The sequence below is a fragment of the Epinephelus fuscoguttatus genome, linkage group LG12 (assembly GCF_011397635.1).
Source record: "Epinephelus fuscoguttatus linkage group LG12, E.fuscoguttatus.final_Chr_v1".
NCBI classification, from domain to species: Eukaryota; Metazoa; Chordata; class Actinopteri; order Perciformes; family Serranidae; genus Epinephelus; species Epinephelus fuscoguttatus.
Window position 1 is genome coordinate 16,348,063 of NC_064763.1, and position 24,082 is coordinate 16,372,144.

The 24,082-nt window shown below is 39.7% G+C and overlaps 1 protein-coding gene across 1 annotated transcript in view; it reads right to left on the reverse strand.

Moving 5' to 3' along the window:
* rad51d (RAD51 paralog D) overlaps positions 1–21,984 on the reverse strand; it is a 41,312-nt gene extending 19,328 nt beyond the window's left edge. The window contains exons 1-3 of the mRNA XM_049591268.1: positions 21,598–21,984; positions 21,451–21,512; positions 6,505–6,623 (exon numbers count right to left, since the gene is read on the reverse strand). Of these exons, the coding sequence (XP_049447225.1) occupies positions 6,505–6,623; positions 21,451–21,512; positions 21,598–21,679 (263 nt within the window). The 5' untranslated portion in view covers positions 21,680–21,984. The remainder of the gene's footprint in view (positions 1–6,504; positions 6,624–21,450; positions 21,513–21,597) is intronic.
* Between the last annotated feature and the right edge of the window lie 2,098 nt (positions 21,985–24,082).

Sequence of the window (24,082 nt, forward strand, 5' to 3'; positions counted from 1 at the left end):
ATTGGCATGCCTGTCAGGACTGGCGAAAAATTTTATAAACTGACGAAATTAATCTGAAAAGTGCCAAAATGGGCTCTCTAGCGCCACCTAGAAACACAAAAATGGCCGCTGCAGCCAGTAGGAACGTCGTAGGAAGATCAAACCAAAACAGCCTCGTTCGTCTCATCAAGACCTACAAATCACGCGCTCGTACCCATGACCTAACTCCAACAGGAAGTGAGATATTTCCCTTTCAAAATAAGAGTTTTCCTCAAAAAAAAAAAATTCCTTTAAAAATCAACTAGTCCGACACCGTTTATCGTATCGGCTTCATACTCGCACACATTATTCTTCAACGTGTCCTTATCAATTATTGTGCGTAACTTTTTCAATCCTCGACTGGTTTGGATGTTATGGCCAGCGTTTCAGGTGATGTGCGCCAAAACCTCCTGAGGATTTGTTGTGCCACCTAGACACACTAAAATGCCCGGTGCGATGGGTAGGAACCACTTAGAAAGACCAAACCAAAACTGTCTCGTTCATCTCATAAAGACCTACAAATGTCGCGCTGCAACCCCTGACCTAACTCCAACAGGAAGTGAGCTGTCGGTCTTTGAATGTAAGATGGCGTTTTTCACAAATTCTGTCGATCAAAAATTATTTGCTCCTACACCGTTTATCATAACTGCTTCAAACTTGCACAAATTACAGCTCTACCCCTGCTGAACATTACTTGTGAAGGACTTTGTCATAACTTGAACGGTTTGGATTTTAGAAGCGTTAGAAGGTGCAGGACACAACTCCTCATGATGATCTCTGGAAGAAAAGATGAGGGCCAACACACTGTAAACCTGTGATTAAGGTGACATTTTTCAGTCCATAGACATACAAGCTTTATATGTTTGCGTTCAGAACAAATTTATCTATCTGGTGATGCTTTCAGATTGAAGATGGGACCCACGGTTTGGCATCTGGAAGCATTTGTTTGAGAAAGTTTCAAGCCATTCTGCTCTGTGTCTGAGCTGCATGCAGTCCTTAATTAGCATAACAAAGGCTTCACTCTGACAGTCTGTGTGTCAGAGTGAAGTGTGTATGTGTGTGGTCACACACACATGAGGTTTTAAATTACTTTAAAAATGACCTTAAAAGTATTTCCATGTATTTTATCAATTTTATGTCTCTGAACCCAAGAGACTGACCTGGAGGGTTGCAGTAAATCACCTCATTTCAAGTACAAGTCAGTAACAGTGTTACAAAGATCAGGAAAGAATATACATCTTTGAGGAAATGTTACATTCAACAACACAGTAGTCTCATCAAACACCTTTCTTTTGATGTAATTGACAGAAAAATTAAATGCTGTGTTTTTGATGCATACAACATTATGTATACTTCGTGCAATCTGTAACTTTGTCTGCCACAAACAGGAAGTATGTGAACATGTGAGATATGTCAATATGTCAGCAAACTCTCTCTCTCTCCCTCCCTGTCCCCCCATCTCTCTCTCTCTCTCTCTCTCTCTCTCGTGTCCTGTTACTGCATGTCAGTAACTCGGCCTCTTCTTCAGAGCCTTGGTGCTCCACTGTCTTGCAGGTTAACTTCTATCACAAACTGTCAAAGTTTCATTAGGTCACATGGCTTATGTCTACAAATTGCAAAATATACGCTCACACCACCTTCATAAGAACCCTTTACAGTTTTTAAAATTGAGTTTGACTTATGATTCTGGCTATTGTGGTACAACATGTGGGAAGTATGTATTAATATCTGATGGTATACATATGTGACAATAATCATATGTGTGTAATAACAGGAGAAGTATGGCTCACACAGACAGAAACGGACACACACACACACACACACACACACACACACACACACACACACACACACACAGTCCCTATCCCCTCTCTCTCTCTCTCTCTCTCTCTCTCTGTCCTCTTTCTCCCTTCTCTCCCTCTCTGCATGTTGAGAACTCGGCCGTCTATGTCTGTCTGTCTGTGTTTCTCATACTTCTACTGTTATTATACACATATGATTAGTGTCACATATGTATACAATCAGATATTAATTCAACATATTGTACTATAGTTGCCAGAATTATAATTATAATATTATTACTTTTATTAATGTTGTTGTAAGCTACATTATGTGCAATAAACATTTGGGAGCTGCTATGACAGATTGCCAGCCTGATCCTTGTGCACAGTGTTATTAAATCAAATAAATATAAAAACGACAGAGGTTTGATTTGAGCTGAGGATGAATTTGTGCAGTGTAATATTTGAACGTTAAGACAAAAAGTGATGCTCAAAGAAATGACTGATCTGCAAAAATTCAGTAACTTAAGACAGTCCTGAGGACCCACGGTTTGGCATCTGGAAGGATTTGTTTGAGAAAGTTTCAAGCCATTCTGCTCTGTGTGTGAGATGCAGCTCTCATCAATTAGCATAACAAAGGCTTCACTCTGACACACTGTCAGAGTGAAGTGTGTGTGGTCACACAGACATGACAGTATAACATTTACCAAACTCATTCCTAAAACTTTGTCATACATATGTGACAATAATCATATGTGTATAATAACAGTAGAATTATGGCGCACACACAGACAGACACGGACACACAGAGACACACAGACAGACAGACACCCACACACACACTCCACTCCCTTTTATTATACACATATGATTAGTGTCACATATGTATACAATCAGATATTAATTCAACATATTGTACACACACTCCACTCCCTGCCCCCCCCCCTTTCTCTGTCTCTCTCTCTCTCCCCCCTCTGTCCTCTTTCTCCCTTTTCTCCCTTTCTGCATGTCTAACTCGGTCGTCTATGTCTGTGTGTGTTATACTTCTACTGTTATTATACACATATGATTATTGTCACATATGTATACTATTAGATATTAATTCAACATATTGTACCACAATTGCTAGAATTATAATTTTAATATTATTGCTTTCATTAATGTTGTTGTAAGCTACTGTCATGATCATCTATCCTACATCTCTCTCTGTCTCCCCTTCTGTCTCATGGGGTCCTGAGGATAGAGGGATGTTGTATGCTGTAAAGCCCTGTGAGGCAAATTGTGATTTGTGATATTGATTGATTGATTGATCGATATTTGTTTCTTGACTCAACAGCATTCAATGACAGTATTTCAGTTACAGATGTAGTAAATTTAAAGACTCTGCAATGTTGCACCATTGCTCACTCAGAAATATTAACAAATAATTTGCAATATTAGGCTATAGGAATTATGTTCCATCAGTGTGACTAATAACATCATTGATAGAGATTATTAGTCATTGATAGTACGTCTTTGAAGCGTCATAAAGATTTTTAAAATGTAAACAATAAGACCTACATATTATGAGCATTAAACATTTCAGAGCTGATCTGACAGACTGACAGTCTGGTCCTTGTGCACAGTGTTATTAAAACAAATAAATATAAACACGACAGAGGTTTGATTTGATCATCACACATGTCAAAGTTTCATTAGGTCACATGGCTTATGTCTATAACTTTCAAAATATACGCTCACACCACCTTCATAAGAACCCTTTACAGTTTTTAAAATTGAGTTTGACTTATGATTCTGGCTATTGTGGTACAACATGTGGGAAGTATATATTAATATCTGATAGTATACATATGTGACAATAATCATATGTGTGTAATAACAGGAGAAGTATGGCACACACAGACAGACACGGACACACACAGAGACACACACACACACACACACACACACTCCACTCCCTATCCCCCCCCTCTCTCTCTATCTCTCTCTCTCTCTCAATTCAATAAGCTTTATTGGCATGACTGTAGATTAACAATATTGCCAAAGACATTAAAATTTACAAATAAAGTACAATAATAAAAGTAAGTCAGAAAACTATAAAAAAAAGATTAAATATATGATATATAATACAAAATACACCAATCTACAATACAATACACCAATATATAATATAGAAAAAAAATGAATAAAGAAAAATGTAGATTGTGAGTTACAAGGACTGTAAATATAGACAGGTGTGTCGGGTGTTGTGATGGTTGTCCCTCAGGCTGTGGCATAACCTGACATATGTTGCTGCTGCTAAGCTGCTCTCTCTCTCTCTCTCTCTCTCTCTCTCTCTCTCTCTCTCTCTCTCTACACCCTCTGAACTCTTTCTCTTCTCTCACAATCTCTTCATGTTGAGAACTCGGCCGTCTATGTCTGTCTGTCTGTGTGTGTCATACTTCTACTGTTATTATACAAATATGATTAGTGTCACATATGTATACAATCAGATTTTAATTCAACATTTGTAGGTCTTAGTATATATTTGTGTCTGTTTGCTGCACTTAGATCCTCAAAGCAGCCGGTACATATCACTCAAGCTTTCACTAGGTCACATGATTTCAAATGAATATGGATGTGTAGTTTGATCATCACACATGTCAAAGTTTCATTAGGTCACATGGCTTGTGTCTACAAGTTTCAAATTATAAGCTCACACCACCTTCATAAGAACCTTGCATTTTTAACCCTGCGGGCCCCCCTTCGGAACGGTGTGAACAACAGAAAAATATTAAATATTAACATATTTCTCTACAATTTTTTGCATAAATCTTTTAAGCAACTTGTTCTCAGATTATGCATATCTAATATTCATTCCTTTTGAGGATTTTCACAATATATTTGCCATTTTATTTACATGAAGTCACTGTTACTTTAATGAAAAAAACATGAATTAAGAATAACTATATAATAAATGTTGGATGGATTTTTTTTATTTTATTTATCACAGTCTGTGATATGTGAATGATAAATAACAACACCAATTTTGATGCATTATCATTTCGGGGGGCAGTTTCTATTTTTCAATAAAAATAGACACTGGTCCCCTTCAGGACTTTTTTTTGTCTTTGTTGAAAAACAACCATAAAAATATTAATTTTTTTTTTTGATTTTTAACTCCTAGTCAGAGTATACATACCAAATATTCATTGTGGGTGTATGTATGAGAGAGAAAGACAGGGAGATATATTATATATATATATATATATATATATATATATATATATGTAGAGAGAGAGAGAGAGAGAGAGAGACATGGAGAAAAAAAATAATGTAACCTTAGAGCAACCTGCAGTTCATAATTTGCAAATTTTAGCGACACAATTACACTCACACACACACAGACACACACACACTCCACTCCCTGTCCCCCCTCTCTCTCTCTGTCTCTCTTTCTCCCCCCTCTCTCCTCTCTCTCCCTTCTCTCCCTCTCTGCTCATCACTAACTGCCGTACTGCATGTCAGTAACTCGGCCTCTTCTCCAGAGCCTTTGTGTTCCACTGTCTTGCAGGTTAACTTCTATCACAGCGGTGCCTGGATAGTGTGGTGTGTGTGGTTGTGTTGCTGCTGTGGTGTCAAATGCGTCATGCTGATTCTGTTATCATTAGTCATTAGTCAAACTGAACTTGAAGTGCCTGTGCTGTCACCTAAGTACGTGGTCATTAATTAGCATAACAATGGCTTCACTCTGACAGACACAGGCCTGTGTGTGTTTGTGTGTGTGTGTTGTTTGATCATCGCACATGTCAAAGTTTCATTAGGTCACATGGCTTAGGTCTGCAACTTGAGCTGGGGGACGACGGCGGGGGGCCGAGGTCCCTCCCAACGCTGCTTGCAGCTTTAATTATTATTTTATTTTTAATATATCATTTTTAAGAGGTCCCATGTCAGGGAACATTCGGTTATCTGAATAACTAAACACTAAATATAAAGTTCAAAAAGAAAAACAACATACTTTTACAGGGTTTTTACAGTAAATCTGTTGTGTGTCTAGTTTTTATCCTTCTTTAATCAATTTTATTATTATTTATTTTTTAATCACACACTGATCTGGTCTTAGCCTATGTTCAATGTTTTTATTGCTGTGTCTACTATTTTATTTGTCTCATAAAGCACTCTATCTATCTACCTACCTACCTACCTATCTATCTATCTATCTATCTATCTATCTATCTATCTATCTATCTATCTATCTATCTATCTATCTATCTATCTATCCATCTATCCATCCATCCATCCATCCATCCATCCATCCATCCAATTAAAATGGTTACTTTACTTTTACATTTTTAACAGGGTAACTTGTATCTGTAACCTTCCCAACACAGACCATCGTGCCCTTCAACTTTCAAAACACCAAATGCAGCTGTTACTACCACTAAACAAGTCACAGACTTTAATCTGAAGTAATATCAGTTGGCACTGACGAAGAAGCCGCTGTACACTCAAAGAAGCATCGCCACAAAATCACTTTTGCCTCTAAACTGAACACTGGGGAAATGTCTTCTAATTCAATATGTGGGGAACTGTCCTCAGGAATACATATTTGATTTGGGAGGTGAATCTTCCTTTAAGCTCTTGTGGCACTGAGCCCACTGTTAAATCCCCCAGTCCTCAAAAGACAAAGCAGTGTGCTCTGCTGTGTGTGCAGAATTGTCTTTACCTGGGATTTCCAGTGGAGAGGATGGCTGTTGAGCTCAATAGTTCTTCATACAGATCAGCGCCTGACACGGGGAAAGCTGTGTGTTGGGCCAGCAGCACTCGGCGGATGGCAAACAGAGCCTGAAATACAAAGAATACAGTGTGAGGCTCCACACAACTGCAGCACAGCACAGTCACAACACAACATGCACTCATCTACCTCGGCTAGTGGTGCCAGATTGGATAGTTTTCTGTCCAATTGGGCCATTGTGATTATAATCCAAATGCACAAGGTGAAATTTTTGGCTTGTTCTGATGCAATTAGGGGGATTTTTTGAGATAATGTCATCATGTCCACACTGTCTGCTCTTTCTGTGCCTTCACATATCACCATTTGGTAAACATAGTACAGTGGGCAACCTTGGCTTTAAAGTTCCAGTGTAGGAGATTTAGGGGGATATATAAGCAGAAACATAATATAGTAAGTATGTTTTCTTTAGCGTATAAGATAATAAGAGTTGTTGCGTTTCCATCACCCTAGAATAGGCTGTTTATGTCTACTTTAGGAGTGGGTCCTGTTACCATGTTGCCACAGTAACCCAGAACGAACAAACCAAACACTGGCTCTAGATAGGGCCATTCGTATTTTCACATCTGCAACCATACTTACAGCCCCTCGATGATGAGAGCATCAATAAAACACAGATTTTTGATATGACTCTGCTTTCTTTGGTGTTTTTAGCGATTTAAATCACCTGGTCTCTTTGTTTTGGAGAGGAAGAGACCTCGACAGATAATTCAGCTCCCGATAAAAACCTCCTGAATGTTTGTATCTCAAGTTATCACAGAAAAAAAGGTGAGCACGGGTTAGCTGGTGCTATGCTTGTGGCCTGTCTCTGACATGCCAAACAGCAACAGAAAAACAATGGTTTGTAATGTGAAACTACTTTATTCAATATTTTTATCGGTTTAAATCACCAAGTCCGTTCATTTTGGAAAGGAAGAGACCTATGCAAACAATTCGGCTCACAGTAAAAACCTCCTGAACTTCTGGATCGGAAATAAGGTGAGCACACACTAGCAGGTGTTGGACTAGTCTGACAGCGGCGGAGGAACACTTATTTGTAACGTGAAACTGCTTTATTCAGCATTTTTACCGATTTTAATCACCTGGGGTCTCATTTATAAACATTGCGTACACACAAAGCAAGGGCTGAAAGAGCCATACACCACTTCCCACAAGAAAGATGTGACTAATAAAAACGGACTTGATGGGAGAAACTTTGACCCATGCTTGCAAACATTTTGGAGATGGGAACTTGGCGACACAGATGGTGAGTTTGAAGCCTGATTGTCGAAATTGCCAATTATTTTTTGGTGCATGCCATTTTGGCTTTTGTCCATACATACATTTTCAGTATGGATGCGACATACTGTTTTATAATTGAGACCACTGGTCCATTTGTTTTGGAGAGGACGAGACATCTCCCGATAATTCAGCTCCTGGGAAAATCTCCTGAACGATGAACACTGGAGGAATTCTCACCAGAAGTTTCAGCTGGTTGCAATCTGTAATCTTCACCGCTAGATGCCACTAAACCCCCGTAATCTTACCCACTGGACCCCTTTATGGCACCAGCAGGACACATACAAAAGTTTAAACATCACCACCAAGAGCATATGTGCAGAACATGGAGCAGTTTCTGCTCAGGCTCTAAATCGATGCTTGTATTACTCTGCTATGCTTAATTGCAGGTGTACAACTGTAATGGTTCAGGATAGTGCTGGGATAAACACTGATTTTCTTTATTGATTAGTTTTAAGATCTTCTGTTCAGGTAATTAGAAGTTGGTAAATACTGAAAAATGCCCATCAGATTTTGCCGCCTCTTTGATTTTTCCTTTCTCTCCCTCCCTCAACCCTTACACACCACTGCGTACAAAATGATTGTCCACATCATTTCACACACATCTCACACCTACACCTACACCCCTGTGTCGAAGAAAGCACATCCAAGTATATAATTTTAATGTACTGTTTACCTTTGTTGTTTTTCACTTCGGTGGACACAGAATGTTCACTCATGTTTTCTTATTAATCAATTGTCTTCACTGTTTAACGTCAATCTAATTATAGACTATAGTACCGTGTTGTTCTAATAATAAAAAAGAAAAAGAACATCACATCTCAGAGTCCCGGAGCCCAAGATGGAACCTTCAATTTTTTCCGGCCACTAACTCAAAACCTAAATATTCTCAATTATACAATATTAAAAAGAAGAAGAAGAAGAAGAAGAAGGAGACAGGGTGTCTGCAGACATTACCAAGTTAAATTTAAGCCTTTTTAAGACCTTTTTAATACCACCTTACCTGACATTTAAGACCAAACCTGCTGAGGAAATAAGTACTCTTTCCAAGTAAACACACTGATGTCAGTTCAAAATGAACAGCAAGGAAAAATGATAACAATTGGGTGAGTTTAAGTTTAATTTAAAAAGAATACAAAATGTCATTGCCATTACAAATGCTATTTATTATTGCAATTCTTCGGTTTATCCAATGATTGTAAAGTCAGGCTGGAGAACTTTTTGTGGTAATATGATGGTATATATTTAAGACCCATTAAATCTGAATTTAAGACATTTTAAGACTTTTTAAAGGACCTGTAGACACCCTGGAAGAAGAAGTCAAAGAAGATGAAGAAGAAGACAAAGAAGAAGACAAAGAAAACGAAGAAGATGAAGAAGAAGGAGAAGAAGAGCAAATGCTGACACTTGAGATACTGGAACAAGCAAATATTAGAATTTTATGTTTGATAACTTAAAAGTGTAATGATTCTGGTGGGCACTTCCAAAAGATAAGGGGCGAAATAATTGAAAACACAGTCATTGTCACTGTTATTCTATTTCTATGGGAGAAACTCTAAAATGTGTGAGTGCTAACACAAACAAAGGCTTTCTCCAGTCCCAGAATACTTTGATTTGATACCTCCCAACCATGCCTAGTGTTTATCTTGGCATTTTAATTGCCAAACAAGTATACTCACAGCTCTACACAAGCATATTAACTTTGGCATTTGTTGCCTAATTAAAATAAGCACCATCAGTGTTCAGTTGAGACACTGAAACCCTCCATTTATTTGAATTTCAGCACAGTAAAACACCCACACTGACCAACTATATGAACAGGCACATGTGACAATTAGGCATTCATTCATTCATTTTCTGTAACCGCTTATCCTGTTGGGGGGGGGCTGGAGTCTATCCCAGCTGACACTGGGCGAGAGGCGGGGTACACCCTAGAAAGGTCACCAGACGAGTCAACCATTCACACTCACATTCACACCTACGGCCAATTTAGAGTCGTCAATTAACCTGCATGTCTTTGGACTGTGGGAGGAAACTAAAGTAACCGGTAACCAGTCACATGCAAACTCCTCACAGAAGGGCTCCCCCACCCCCCGGGAACCCTTTTGCTGTAAGGCGACAATACTAACCACCGCACCACTGTGCCACCACAGTAAAGCATCATACAGTTAATTATAATGGAGTCAATTTGATGTTGCAGATTGATAATTATCACTGAGTGAACATCGATCTTGACAGGGACTAAACCACATCCCACATCAGGACAGCTTAACCACAAGGTCACAGAGAAACATCTACTGACTGATAAAGAAGGGACATTTCTACACAAACTCCTGCTGTTAATTTTGTCCCTTGTGAAAACATGACTCTCCAAGACATGAACCTTCTTCCAATATAACTGGCTGCAAAATCTCATCACTTCGACAAGACTTCATCTCTCCATGGCTGCTTAGAACTGCATGAGATCTGCACTCCAGCGAATGAATAAAAAGTTCCATAACAAACTACAAACTTTTTTATTTATTGAGGATAAAAATCCAAAACATCTCGGCCCACCGTTCGCACTAGATCCCACACAGTGATGGCACAAAAGAACAGTAGACATTACATAATTGAATTTTCACTGGCCAATCAATCAGCTTGCACATTGATAATGATGACTCAAAAGCCTTTGAAGCATAAGTTTTCTACTTGAACGGGCAATTTAAAAATTGAGTGAAATTAAAAATACATTTTCTACATTCTAATTCTGTGTCTCTGTGTATTCAGATATAAAAATCCCACTCTTTTCTCCCCCTGCAGAATGTTAATACATATTCTGATGATTCATATTGCACTCAAGGGCGCATACATAAATGTATCCAATGAAAAGTAATATGGGGCATCCAGCCAACCCCACCCATCATATAAAACTGCACTTGACTGTTAGTTTGTGGGTCACAGTATCTATCAGAGCAGTATCACGGGTCGGAGGTGTGTGTTTGTATTCTTATTTTCATAGGGAAATATTTTGGCCTTTGCCTGCAGATCTAATAATGGGTGGGTGGTACTGCTCTTTAAATCGCTGTGGTTCCTAATACACAGAACACGGCGAGGCTGCCAACAACTGCTGCCACCTCCCGCACTTGGCCGCCTGTGAGCAGATTAATCAGGCTGTGAATTCGAGAGTCCATGGATGCTAAGTCACGCCCACTTATGAGTGATCAAAACCCAACACAATTTGATTATATCCCTCTCATAATTAAACCCTGCCCACAAACTCACTTTCACTTGGAAAAAGTCACTTGACAAAAGCTTAAGAAGCTCTACGTGGTGTTTGCCTGGGACTTAAAGGTGGCTGGTAAAAGAAAACTCCGACAGAAATAATTCTTAAAAAATATTGGGACATTTTTCTTCAAATCTCTAAAGGAAGTAGAGAACTTTATGAATAATCCCTTGCAACTCCGATGAAGGTTTGGAATCACATAACGCAAATGAATACAATAAAAGGGGAAAAAGACCATTATTACCCCATTAGATCTTTCGATTTGTGTTTTTATCCATCTATACATTTTCATCCACTTATACAGGGCTGGGTCGTCGGGGCAGCAGGCCAGGCAAAGCACCCCAGATTTCTCTCTCCTCAGCAACACTTTCCAGCTCCTCCTAGAGGACCCTAAGGCGTCCCCAGGCCAGACAAGAAATATAATCCCTCCAGGGTGTTCTGGGTCTGCCCCAGTGCCTCCTACGAGTGGGATGTGCCTGGAACACCTCTAACAGAAGGCACCCAAGAGGCATCCTGATCAGATGCGTGAACCACCTTCATTGAAATGAAGGAGCAGCAGCTCTACTCCAAGCTCCCTCCTGATGTCTCAGCTCCTTACCCTATCTCTAAGGCTGAGCCCAGCCACCCTTCTGACGATACTCATTTTGGCCACTTTTATCTGTGACCTCATTCTTTCAGTCACTAAGAGTTAATAAGGGAATCGATAAAGAATCAGCCTGATAGGCAAAATCAATAATGGCATCAGTATCAATAAAATCTTTTCAGTTCCCATCCCTACTAGGAAACTTTGAATTAATTTGCTTGAGTGCAGTTTTAAGCTTATTTGATGTCTGTACTAGGGTAGTCAAAAGTATCAATACTCAAACGCTGTATCCGGATACAATACTAATTTATAAAAGTATCGATACTAACAGTGCATGCCACCTCAGAGCCTGTCGGGTGTGCGAGACGGGTCCGACGGACACGCGCTGTGCAGGCAGCGTCTGGCAGGCACAGAGTCCTCGCTGCAACCCGGCTTGTTGTTGTCGCTGTGCATGCATGCACACATTTCTGTTGCTGTAATATGGCCAGCGCGGCTGCAGGAGGATCAGAGCTGCCAGTTTTGGTCAAAAATGATAAAGGAAAAAGCGCTCTTTGGAAATATTTAGTGAAGTGAACACAGCACGCTGCAGACGGCAGGTACAGCCCCTCCCCTCACTAGCAGCTGAGCAGCTGGTGTCGCCAGCATCTGTACCTACCATGCCTCAGTAGGACAACATCCCACTAGTAGGGATGTCCGCCGATATTAGCAAAAAACGTGCATTGCTATCGGAACGGACTGCATGGAAAAATGCCGATCCAAGAACTCCGATCCAGTTTTTCACGGACTCCGATCCAGGTTTTCTGGCCAGCCCAGCGCTCTGCGATTCAAGCAGTCCATCCAGTGATCCACTCCAGCACTTACTATCAATCCACAGGCCAGCATGCAGACGGCAGACACACACGGAGGGAAGGGTAGGAAGAGTAGCGGTCAACTTAGTTAACTGACTATTTGTTTTCTGCTCTGGTTTTTTGAGAGTGATATTTTTATTTGGTTTACACTCTTACTGTTTAAGTAAAGAGCACTGATGGCATTGTTTTGAGCACAATTAGTGAAACTGGAGCCATGGATGGACTATTGCTTGTTTAAACAGTTGTACAATATTGTGTGCCTGTGCACCAGGCTTGCACTAACACTTGTTAAATGTCAACAATGTCTCGTGGTGGTAATCTATTTTTTATTTATTAGGGGACCAAAGCACAAGTGTGTGGAGTCTTGCTGCTATTTTAATTTCAATGTTAGACATTTTAAAGATGTCTTGTGTTGATTTATTTTCTATTTATTAAGGGGCCAAAGCAGCCAAAGCAAACCAGCTATATTTTTTATTTAATGTTAATGTTCAAGTTTAAAGTTTGTTTATTTAATCCTGTTAACAATAAATGGGTCAGTTTCTCATACCAGCTGTTGTGGATCATTCAAACTAACCCGAGTAGTAGTTGTTCTTGTTAGAGTAATATTGCTTGATCAAACCTTTTCTAACATGACTGACAACAAAATAAGTGAATATGTATAATATGCGCTTGGATCGGATCGGTATCGGCCAAAACTCAAGGCTGTGATATCGGTATTGGATCGGAAGTGAAAAAGCTGGATCGGGACATCCCTATCCACTAGATCTATACAACATCAATCTACTGCATGAAACACAGTGTTCACTGAGCAGGCTGCGCTGTGGTGCTTTTTTATGAAAATAGATCAGAGTTGGAAAACATCAAATTTTCAGTCTTGTTTCTGTAGAAAGAGCACCAACGGCTGTTTAGCAGGCTTACACATTCTGATTAGTCTCCTCTTCTGGGCAGAGAGGATTTCCTGCCAGAGTTCATGTCCAAAAGCAGAAATGTATCTAGGGAAAATAAATCTGTTGGGTCTCAATTAGTGGGAATGTTGGCGCCTTAATTTGGGATGTGGGCTCATAAGAAAGGTGTGTTTTTTTTTAACATAGAAACCTTGCCTTGAGCAGCTTTAATTGAACTGTAGCAGGCTGCTTTAGTCAGCTGGATGTGTCGGTGCAGATGGCCCACCACTGACCTCCAAGTTGCTGCAATGTGTGCACACAACAATGGTTCAAATCAACAGCAGGAGTGTGATGCACCAGAGGGATGCTGGTGATCAGCTCAGGGGATGCCTGCAGGCTGAACAAGCTGGTCCGGAAGTCTAGCTGGGCCACTAGGGGGAACCTGAACCTGCTGCAGGCGGTGAAGGGAAAAAGAACATTCGAAAATGTAATGATCTCATGGAGGGCGAAATCTTTCATTCATTCTGTGATAGACTTTCAACTTAAATCATCGCCATCAAGGTGGTACTTAGCTCCCACAACCAATAAGTCATTGGGGGCTTAGTAGGCTCTAAGCCAGAGGCTGGCATACTAGTTTCTGCTTTACCTGGTGTAGAATCTGATGTCTTTTGGTGCTGAAGCAAACCGCTGGAGTCCAAATAAGATTCGTAGATAACATGTTGAAACTGCTGTGGTCGAGTTCAGCGCTCCCAAACACCAGCCCGTGTCTTGTTGGTGTAATTATTCCAGTCCAACAATGACGGGCCAGAGTTTGTTGCTCATACTTGTCGACCCCTGGCAGTAGCGAAGATTTCGTAATCCACAAAACGGCAGCTGCAAACCTCAGTGTGTTGGGTCATCAAAAACCCCGTCCGCCTGAATTTGCTGGCATTTTTTGGAAGCTGAAATCGCTGTGCCAACCCGAAGCTGAGCAAAGTGGCACACATCAATGATCATTAGAGCCACCCGCAGTTCTTGGAAACTTGTAAGACTTGGTTACGTTGTACTTTTTTGGTTTACATGCAACATTTAGTGTTGTTGTTTGTTGAGACGGGAAGGAAAGCAGAGACTAGTGTGCCAACTCCTTGCAAAACTGGATGTGCGTCACTGTACTCGTGAAGAGCTTATTATATGTAGCCAGTAGGGCTGTGAAGTTCTGGTCAGTTGGTCGACTGTTTGGTTATTATGCTCTTGTCCGACAGAATTCTCCTAGGTTGGACAATTGCTGGCGTTACTTTCCAACAAAGTCCAACAAAGCCTTTCTTTATCCAGCTGAAAAACAACAGCTGTTGCTGTTCAGCATTTGTATCTGTCCTCTGTAATGGTTGGTCTTTGCTGTGTTTGTCCCATCCCTCCTCCACTGTGACTGGATGGCTGGTGAAACATTGCAAGTATCACAGTATCAATTTTCATTCCAGTAATATCATGAACAAGATGATATGGCACACTCCTGCGTCCCAGATAGGTCGCTCACCCAGCGCCTGCTAATGTGTGTTCACCCGTTATCTGATCCAGACATTCAGGAGGTTTTTTGCCAGTCAAATGATCTACAGAGGTCTCTTCCTCTCCAAAACAAATGGACCAGGGGATTTAAACCGGTAAAAACACTGAATAAAGCAGTTTCACATTACAAATCAGGGTTTCTCCTATGCTGTATGGCTTGTCAGAGACAGGCTGCTAACCCAGCACCTGAAAAAGTGTGTTCACCTTTTTTCTCTGAGAACTTAAGATCCAGACATTCAGGAAGATTTTTACCATCAGCCGAATTATCAGCACAAGTCTCCTCCTCTCCAAAACAAACAGACCTGATGATTTAAATCAGTTAATATGCTGAATAAAGAACTTTCATGTCAAAAAAGATGGGTTGCTTACTATGGTGGTCGACGCGAAACTTGAATGGACCTATCTAGAGCCAGTGTTGGTTTCATCCATTCTGGGCTGCTGTGGAAACACGGCAAAGCAACATGGGGCTTTCTGTGGATTTTGACATAAATGACCCATTCTAAGGTAACGAAAACACAACAATTATTTACAGGTGATTATACATTCAAATCCTACACACTGAACCTTTAATTAAGCCCCTTAATCTAAACACATCTCCTCATTGTAACATGTAACAGCTCATCATTGAAGCCTAACTTTCCATAACATTATTCCCTTGTAATGAATGAATTTCATACCTTTATTTTGCAGCCTTAGAAAGAATTGAAATGAAAACAAAAGACACCCACACTTTAAACTTGGCATGAGCAGCGCAATGTGGGAGATTTAGGCTCTGACCAATATCATGTTGATCTTAGGCACACTTTCACCCACACACAGCACGAGTTTCTCATTGTGTAAGTGGTTTATATTAGGTGAAATACAATTTTTAAAATAACAGACAGTTACCCTTAATTAAGCAGAATTCCCACTTGGCTTGTTATGTACACTCACAGCACACCAGATCATCTGGTTAACAAGCCAGGTAAAACTGTTTCACAGCGCAGGGTTGGTTCAAGGTAAAAGATCACATTAGCTTTCTATTTTTTTCTGTATGTTTAATTGTATTTTCTTAATAAGCAGTAGACTACGGTGTGTTCTGTAGATATGAGAGAGAAGTCACGTGGCAAAAATTGTAAAAATGGATCTGATAGGAAATAAAAGTAGTATTTTAAATATAGCTGTGTGTGTCCAGTAAGCAGTAAACAATAGAAAAGTTTATAGCCACCAGGAAGGCAAAACTCAAAATTTCCTCATTGGGCCAGCCATAAAGTCCTTCATTATCAGTTTGAGCCCACGAAGAGAAGGTCAGCTCTTTCAGTTTCAAATCATTTTGCTGTGAGAATCAGAATGAGCGAGCAGAGATCATGAAAGAAATTCTGCCTAACTCAGTTCTGACCTTATGGGCCGATAACAGGAAACTATATCGTTTTTTTTAGATCATAAATAGTGTTTTCCCACAAACTTTTTCCGAGGTATAAAAGTGCAAATAATCAGGATAGAACCCAGAAGGACCTTCTAGATAAAAGTGTATCAGTGGATAATTGTGTGGGTGGACAGGGCATGGAAGTCAACCCAGGCTTTCTTGGTAAAAAAAATAAATGAAAAGATGAGTGAGAGCTTCCCAGGCAGTAACACATCCTCTGTGGTCAGACTGTCTGTACGTGCAGTCTGGACAAAGAATTTTGTAACCCCAAGAGAAACTGTAGGAACAAAATGTGAAATATATTGTACAGTCTCCATATTCTCAACTCTGCACATTTCATTTTCATGTTGGCCGGCTACTAGGGCTGTTAGCAACCACAAAAAATCATGGTCGACTGAAATTCTACCTACTCTTTGATGAACTGATTGGTCACTGGTGGAAAAATATCTGCATGGGTTATCTGTAGATTAACTAAATCACTACAGTACAGTGAGTGCACTCTACCTGGTAGCTGTTGTGTGTCCACCAAAGCGTTTTTTTCCTGTCACAGGGCTCAACATTGACACTTGCCTGGGGCAAGTTAACCCTTTGTACAGGCAAGTGGAACACCTTGAGTGAAATATAAATGTGATCTCCAAAGTTATAATATCAGAAAATAAACTGTGCACCTTTAACACTTTTCCAACTGATCTGATTGCACGAGGTCATCCCACCATTTATCGTTGAACAGGACTGACATTCTAGACAGTAGACACTGCAGAAGTTAACTTTGAGGTTGATGATGTCATATATGACATAACATTATGAACAGTAAGTATCTCTGTAACACTGCATACGAGAGAGAGAGACTTACTGGGTGTCTTCCGAATCACGTACTTTTTCTTTTTACTTTTAGTATGTACTGTAGCTGCCTTTAAAACGTATGTACTGTTGCATGCAGTACGCACACAATCGGGACATGCTACTTTCTCATAACATTACGCACTGAACTTTGTTCTCTTGCATTTATATCCGTTACCTTGGAGATGGAACAAACACCACTCACCGAGTTCGCCAGAGACAGAGATCAATCCAGAGAGCTCTGCTGTTGTTACTTTACAATGTATTAGTTTAACTTTAAAATTACAGCCAGGGGTGTGCCATGTCATCTTGTTCACGATAATACCGGTATGATTTGTGATATAAAAAAGTTCATATTGAGGTACTGGCAATATTTCAACTTGTTGACATATTGACCTCATACTGTTACCCACAGCAACAACAAGCATGGCTAAAAGTGAAATTACTACCGTCTCCGCAGTGGTTCCAAAAAGAGGAGCAGCTTCAGTAGTGTGGAGTAAACTGTGGCATCCTGAATGTTTTATGAACAGCCCCGGACTTCTCAGGCTGTGTCCGAAATCACTCCCTACTCACTAAATAGTGCACTAAATAGTGTGTAGTGCTGTCCATATGTTAAGTGTAAATTAATATACCCTATATAGTGGACTCATAGTATCCCACAATGCAGCGCAAAAAGTAGTGTACAACCGATGGTCACTAACCAAGCAATATGTACCATGATGCAATGCGGTGGCGCCAGTAGCAGACGGCAGACACCACTGCTGCATGTGATGTGAAAAACAAAATTGTCATGTTTAATTTTCGCCAGGAGGGGGAAATTGACCACTGGTCTGACACTGAAAGTTTATATTGACAATTCAGAAATGATGGTTTGTGTATTTATTTTATATATGAATGTACAGGCCTAACATAATCTTTTCACTTATGATTCTATGACGTCTTGCTAGTCTAGCAAGAGCAGCACGTCTCAGCCTTCTCTCTCTGGTAATGTGTTTTCTTCTTATCAAAATTAATTTTGATAATTGTAAGAAGGAACAAAATTACGGTGCCATTTGCTGGCATTTCCGCAACGTTTTCTTGTCTGTAAAAGGACCAAAAAGGGCAGGAAAGAAAGTAAGTATACTAGTTTTGGCAGTTTGTTTTTTATGCGAGCACGAGACCTTTATGAAGGTGATAAAACGGCTGTTGGGGGTGGATTTACAGAGGAAAAAACGTTATTATAAACGGAGACACAAGTACACTTAAAAAGTTAAATAGAATAAAGCTTATGGTGCAGTGCGAGGAATTAATCAAAAGCCTCTAATATGATTTAATAAAAGGCAACGGCAAGGAGAAAAGGTGTTCAGTCTTGATTTAAAAGAACTGAAGGTGTATTTATTTTTTTATTTATTCCTGTGGGAAAATATGCTCAGTTTTATCAGTTTTATCACACAAATGAATTTATTTATTTCGAAAACCCACCAGACGACATCGCACTAGCTCGTTTTAATTGTGCGACAGTAATGACAGTAATGACATACATAATTATGCGACGGAGTAGTGTCCGAAAGTGTTTTAATGAGCTCACTATATAGTCCTCTATATAGGCAATTCCCTATATAGTGAGTAGGGAGTAGTGAATGATTTTGGACACAGCCTCAGACTCTTTTAGTGACTTACCGTTCAGAGGGAACTCATTCAGCGGCTCCTCTGGCAGCAGCACAGCGTCTCTCCCTCTCCTCTCTCACCATGCGCACACAGGAGTCAGTGTCATCAGGTGATTTTGTCATAAACCTTTGGTAATGTAAACCTATGTGACGCTTGCAGCTCAACAAAAAATTCTATATATGTGAATGTGTGATAGTTGTGGTATCATAACAGCCTGTCACAGGTTACAGCGTGATGATTAGAGGAGAAATGGCAGAGCATAAAGGTCCAGGTGGAAAAAAAACAACTCAATCATTTAGGATTTTACTAAAAGAAGGAAATCACCTGTTGATTTATATATATATAGATCCCAGGGGACATTTTTTGTATTTGGGAGCTGTTTAAATGAGTTACTGTTGTTGTTCACAAACTAAAGAAATGAGATAATTTTTGTTTTTACTGAACATCTGAAGGCAAACTGTAAAACTATATCACTATTTTGTTGCAATTCTGTGTTCTTAGATTAATGATAAATATATTTCTTTTAATAATTTGTCACATTGTCAAGAATATTGTTATCGTAAAAATAACCTGAAATATTATTTTAGGGCCATATTTCCTACCTATTGGGACATGCTGAACAGTGTAGGAGAAACACTGATCATAAGAAACTGCTTAATTCAGTGTTTATACTAGAGTTGTACCAATACGGATACCAGTATCGGAATGCCTCCGATACTGCCTAAAATGCGGTATTGGGTATCATCGAGTACGGCCCATGACTAATCCGATACCATGTAATGCCTCACGTCATTACGCATATGCATACTACAGGCAAGCGAAATGGAGCGGAGTTTAAAAAAGCATTCTACTGTAGCCTTTAAAATGTCTTTTTTACCAAATTGTGTGGCTGCACCTGTGTCTTGATCTGTGTCAACACTGGATAATAATAATTTATAAAAAGTTTTATGGCATTCCTTCTACTATTATGTATTTACTTCTTAATATTTTACATAGAGTTTTAGGAGCTGAGACATAAAACAATTCATATCCCATCCATTTTTATTTTACGCGCTGGTATCAGATCGGTACTCGGTGTCGGCAGATACCCAAGGTTCAGGTATCAGAGTTGGTATCGGGAAGGAAAAAGTGGTATTGGTACATCTCTAGTTTATATCAGTTTTAATCACCTGGTCTTTTTGTTTTGGAGAAGAAGAGACCTCTGCAGATAATTCAGCTCCCAGTGAAAACATCCTGAACAATATATAATGAAGAAATCCTAATCAGTAGTCGTTTCACCTGGCTGTAAACGGCCATCCTCACCACCAGACGCCACTTAATCCCACCAAAATCTTACGCTCTGGACTTCTGAAGCTTTAATGCTTCAGTGCAGGTTTTTTGGATGGATTTGATGGGTCTTACATGTGGGGTTAGTATGATTGAACTGGAAAGAGACCATCCAATCTGGCAAGGTCGACTTCCAAGGTGTTAACTAACATGAACAGTTTTCAAGCCTCTTCATCTCAGTGAATGGGCTACATACATTCACTGGCCACTTTATTAGGTACACCTTGCTAGTACCAGGTTGGACCCCCTTTGCCTTGAGACCTGCCTTAATTCTTGGTGTCATAGATTCAGCAAGGTGCTGGAAACATTCCTCAGAGATTATGGTCCATATTGACATGATGACATCACACAGTTGCTGCAGATCTGTTGGCTGCACATCCATGATGAGAATCTCCCGTTCCACCACATCCCAAAGGTGCTCTATTGGACTGAGATCTGGTGACTGTGGAGGCCATTGGAGTACAGTGAACTCATTGTCATGTTCAAGAAACCAGTTTGAGATGATCTGAGCTTAGTGACATGGTGCGTTATCCTGCTGGAAGCAGCCATCAGAAGATGGGTACACTGTGGCCATAAAGGGATGGACACGGTCAGCAGCAATACTCAGGTAGGCTGTGGTGTTTAAACCATGCTCAGTTGGTACTAAGAAAATCTCCCCCACACCATTACACCACCAGCAGCAGCCTGAACCGTTGATACAAGGCAGGATGGATCCATGCTTCCATCTGAATGTGGTTTTTCCAATCTTCTATTGTCCAGTTTTGGTGAGCCTGTGTGAATTGTAGCCTCAGTTTCCTGTTGTTAGCTGACAGGAGTGGCACTTGGTGTGGTCTTCTGCTGCTGTAGCCCATCTGGTTATTTGACTTCCTGTTGCCTTTCTATCATCTTGAACCAGTCTGGCCATTCTCCTCTGACCTCTGGCATCAACAAGGCATTTTGGATCACTGGATATTTTCTCTTTCTGGGACCATCCTCTGTAAACCCTAGAGATGGTTGTGTGTGAAAATCCCAGTAAATACTCAGACCAGCCCGTCTGGCACCAACAACCATGCCACGTCAAAGTCACTTAAATCACCTTTCTTTCCCATTCTGATGCTCAGTTTGAACTTCAGCAGGTCGTCTTGATCATGTCTACATCACTAAATGCACTGAGTTGCTGCCATGTGATTGGCTGATTAGCTATTTGCGTTAACAAGGAGTTGAACAGGTGTACCTAATAAAGTGGCCGGTGAGTGTATTTAATTTAAAGTCAGTGTAAATACCTTATATGACACAGAGCATCTCTGAGCAAGTTCCTCAATGTCAGATGACACCACGTCCTCCACTGTAGAAACAACACACCATTCTTGTTACTGTTGGTTTTTAATTCAGATGAAGCATCCTAAAATCAGTGACACATAAACGCTCACCTGTTTTAATATCAGCAGCGCGCAGGTCACGCAGTAAATCCGCATCCAGTCCAGGACACATTCCCTCTCTTAAGACCACCATGGTTTTGCATTGTTAAGTGATAGTCAACGTGTAACTCTGAGAGAAAGTAACGAAGCTAGCTCTTTTTACAGACGCCGTTAGCTACCGTTGTTTTTAGCTTTGAAGCTAACTTACAAAGCTAACTTTTCTGCCTCAGTGTCCGGTAAAGATCGAATGAATGACTTTCTGGAGTTCATTTTCTAAAGTTCACGACGACAAAACTCTGGCAATGTTTACTTATAACAAACTAACGTTTTTACAAAACTTTTTCGACTTGCTTTACTGACGCCACAGCAGAACACGCTTCCTTCTGTCGAAACGCGAAGGCTTACAGTTCCTCCTCCGGCTTGCCGTAGTTCAGCGCTTTCGCAGTTTTTGGGTAATGGAGTTTAATGTTATTACTAATGTTAACGTCACTGTTTTATATTATTATGTATTATTATTTAATGTTACTGCTCCCAAGTTGTTGATAGGGTGTTACTTTTTTTGTCTACATTTCTTTTTAAATAATGATCATAAACTCTTTAAAATAAACTAAATCAAACTAAACTAAACTAAACTAAACTAAAAAATAAATCAAAAATAAAATACATTACAATTAAAGAAAATAAAGGTAGTTTAGTTTAGTTCAAATTATTTTAGTTCCATTTATTTTAGTTTTTTGTATTCTTTGTATTCACTGAAACTGTGAAATATTGAAATGAAGGTGTAAAAAAATAAAGAATATTGCCCCTCAGTCACTAATTCTATAAGGACTAAAACAACTGATCATTCACAGTTTGATTCAGTCACAAAACATAAACACAACAACACCTACTTCAAACAAAGGCCCGCCAAATATGTTCAAAAACACAAAATCAATGGGAAAAAAATGAAGGAAAAAAAAAACAGAAATTAAACCCAACATAGGACATAAACCATTGAAGCAAAATAAATAACTACATAAAATTAAATTAAATTAAATTAAATTAAATTAAATTACATAAAATTACATAAAATTAAATAAAGTTAAATTAAATACCATATAACACAAACAAGTGTAGAAGCTGTGATAGAGGAGCATCACAAATTAGCCGACTTATAGTCAGAGTTACAACCGCAGCATTGTTTGTGAGTTGTTGAGTACAAGTTACCTCGATGGAGATGTTGTTATACATCATTTCCCATCATGTCAAATTAGTCCAGTCATTATGCATGTGCTTTGTTTCATACTCAGAAATGTTATACGGTTTTCATATAGACTCTTTGGAACAGCTCTTAGTGCCTCGGTGCATTATTAATATTCTCATAAAGTCATCAATGAAAAGGCTTCTGGAGTTCACCTTGTCCCCTCTGCAAAAATCAGTGCTGTCGCAAGTGTGGAAGTGTTCGTGGCACTGTTGATGCTGAGGGCACTTACCTTAAGAGAGACTTCTGACCAGACGATGCAGTGATCATAAACTGTACTGCATACTGATCCTCACCAGCTGAAAAAGTCATTGACTTTGGCTCAGCTTGTCCCTCTTTCACTACTCTCTGGCTAAACTTGTAATCAATTTCTATTTGTAGTTCTTCTGTCAGGCAAGCTGAGTTTATTTATAGCACATTTCAGCAACAAGGCAAAGTGCTCTACATAACACATCAAAAGCATCAAAACAAAGTGCAAAAGAAACACGTTATAAAAGGAAATTTAATTGCAATTAAAACCTTAATTAAAGAGCTAGAAAAAAATAAAATAAAAACAAGCTAAAAATATGAAGACAGGTATAAAATAGAAAAATGTACAGTGCAGTGTAAAAAATGAATAAGAGTTTGATTTAATAAAAGGCAGCAGAGAAGAGAAAAGTTTTCAGCCTTGATTTATGAGAGCTGAAGCACATGTGCAGTTTGTGGTGCGTAAAAGCTAAACGCCTAAATGCCTCCTCATGTTTAGTCTTGACTCTGGGGACACAAAGCAGGCCTGTCTGAGAAGACCTGAGAGGATGGATCATAATGTAGCAGAGGGTCAGAAATGTATTTGGACCCTACACCATGCAGTGCTTTATAAACCAACAACAGTATTTTTGAAATACAGTCATTTTCATCTTAAAGGGTTACTTTGGTATTTTTCAACTTGGACCCTACTTTCTCATGTTTTATTGTCCAAGTGACTGATGGTAACAACAGTTTTTGAAATTGGTCTAGTATTGAGTGAGACTGCTGCAGCTGGCAGCAGCGAAACAGGCTGCACTGTGATTACTTGGGGCAACGGTGCATCTTCAGTGTACGTCTACTAAAAATGTTTTTTTTGTCACTGAGAGGCTCACATTGGCATTATAAGTTAGTGATGTGACGTTCGCGAATGAGCCGAGTCTTTGAACCGGCTCTTTGAAGTGAACGAGCCAGTTCCTAATTCACGTTGTGTTGATGACCCCCCTCAGTTAGAAACGAAAGGTAGGAAGCTAA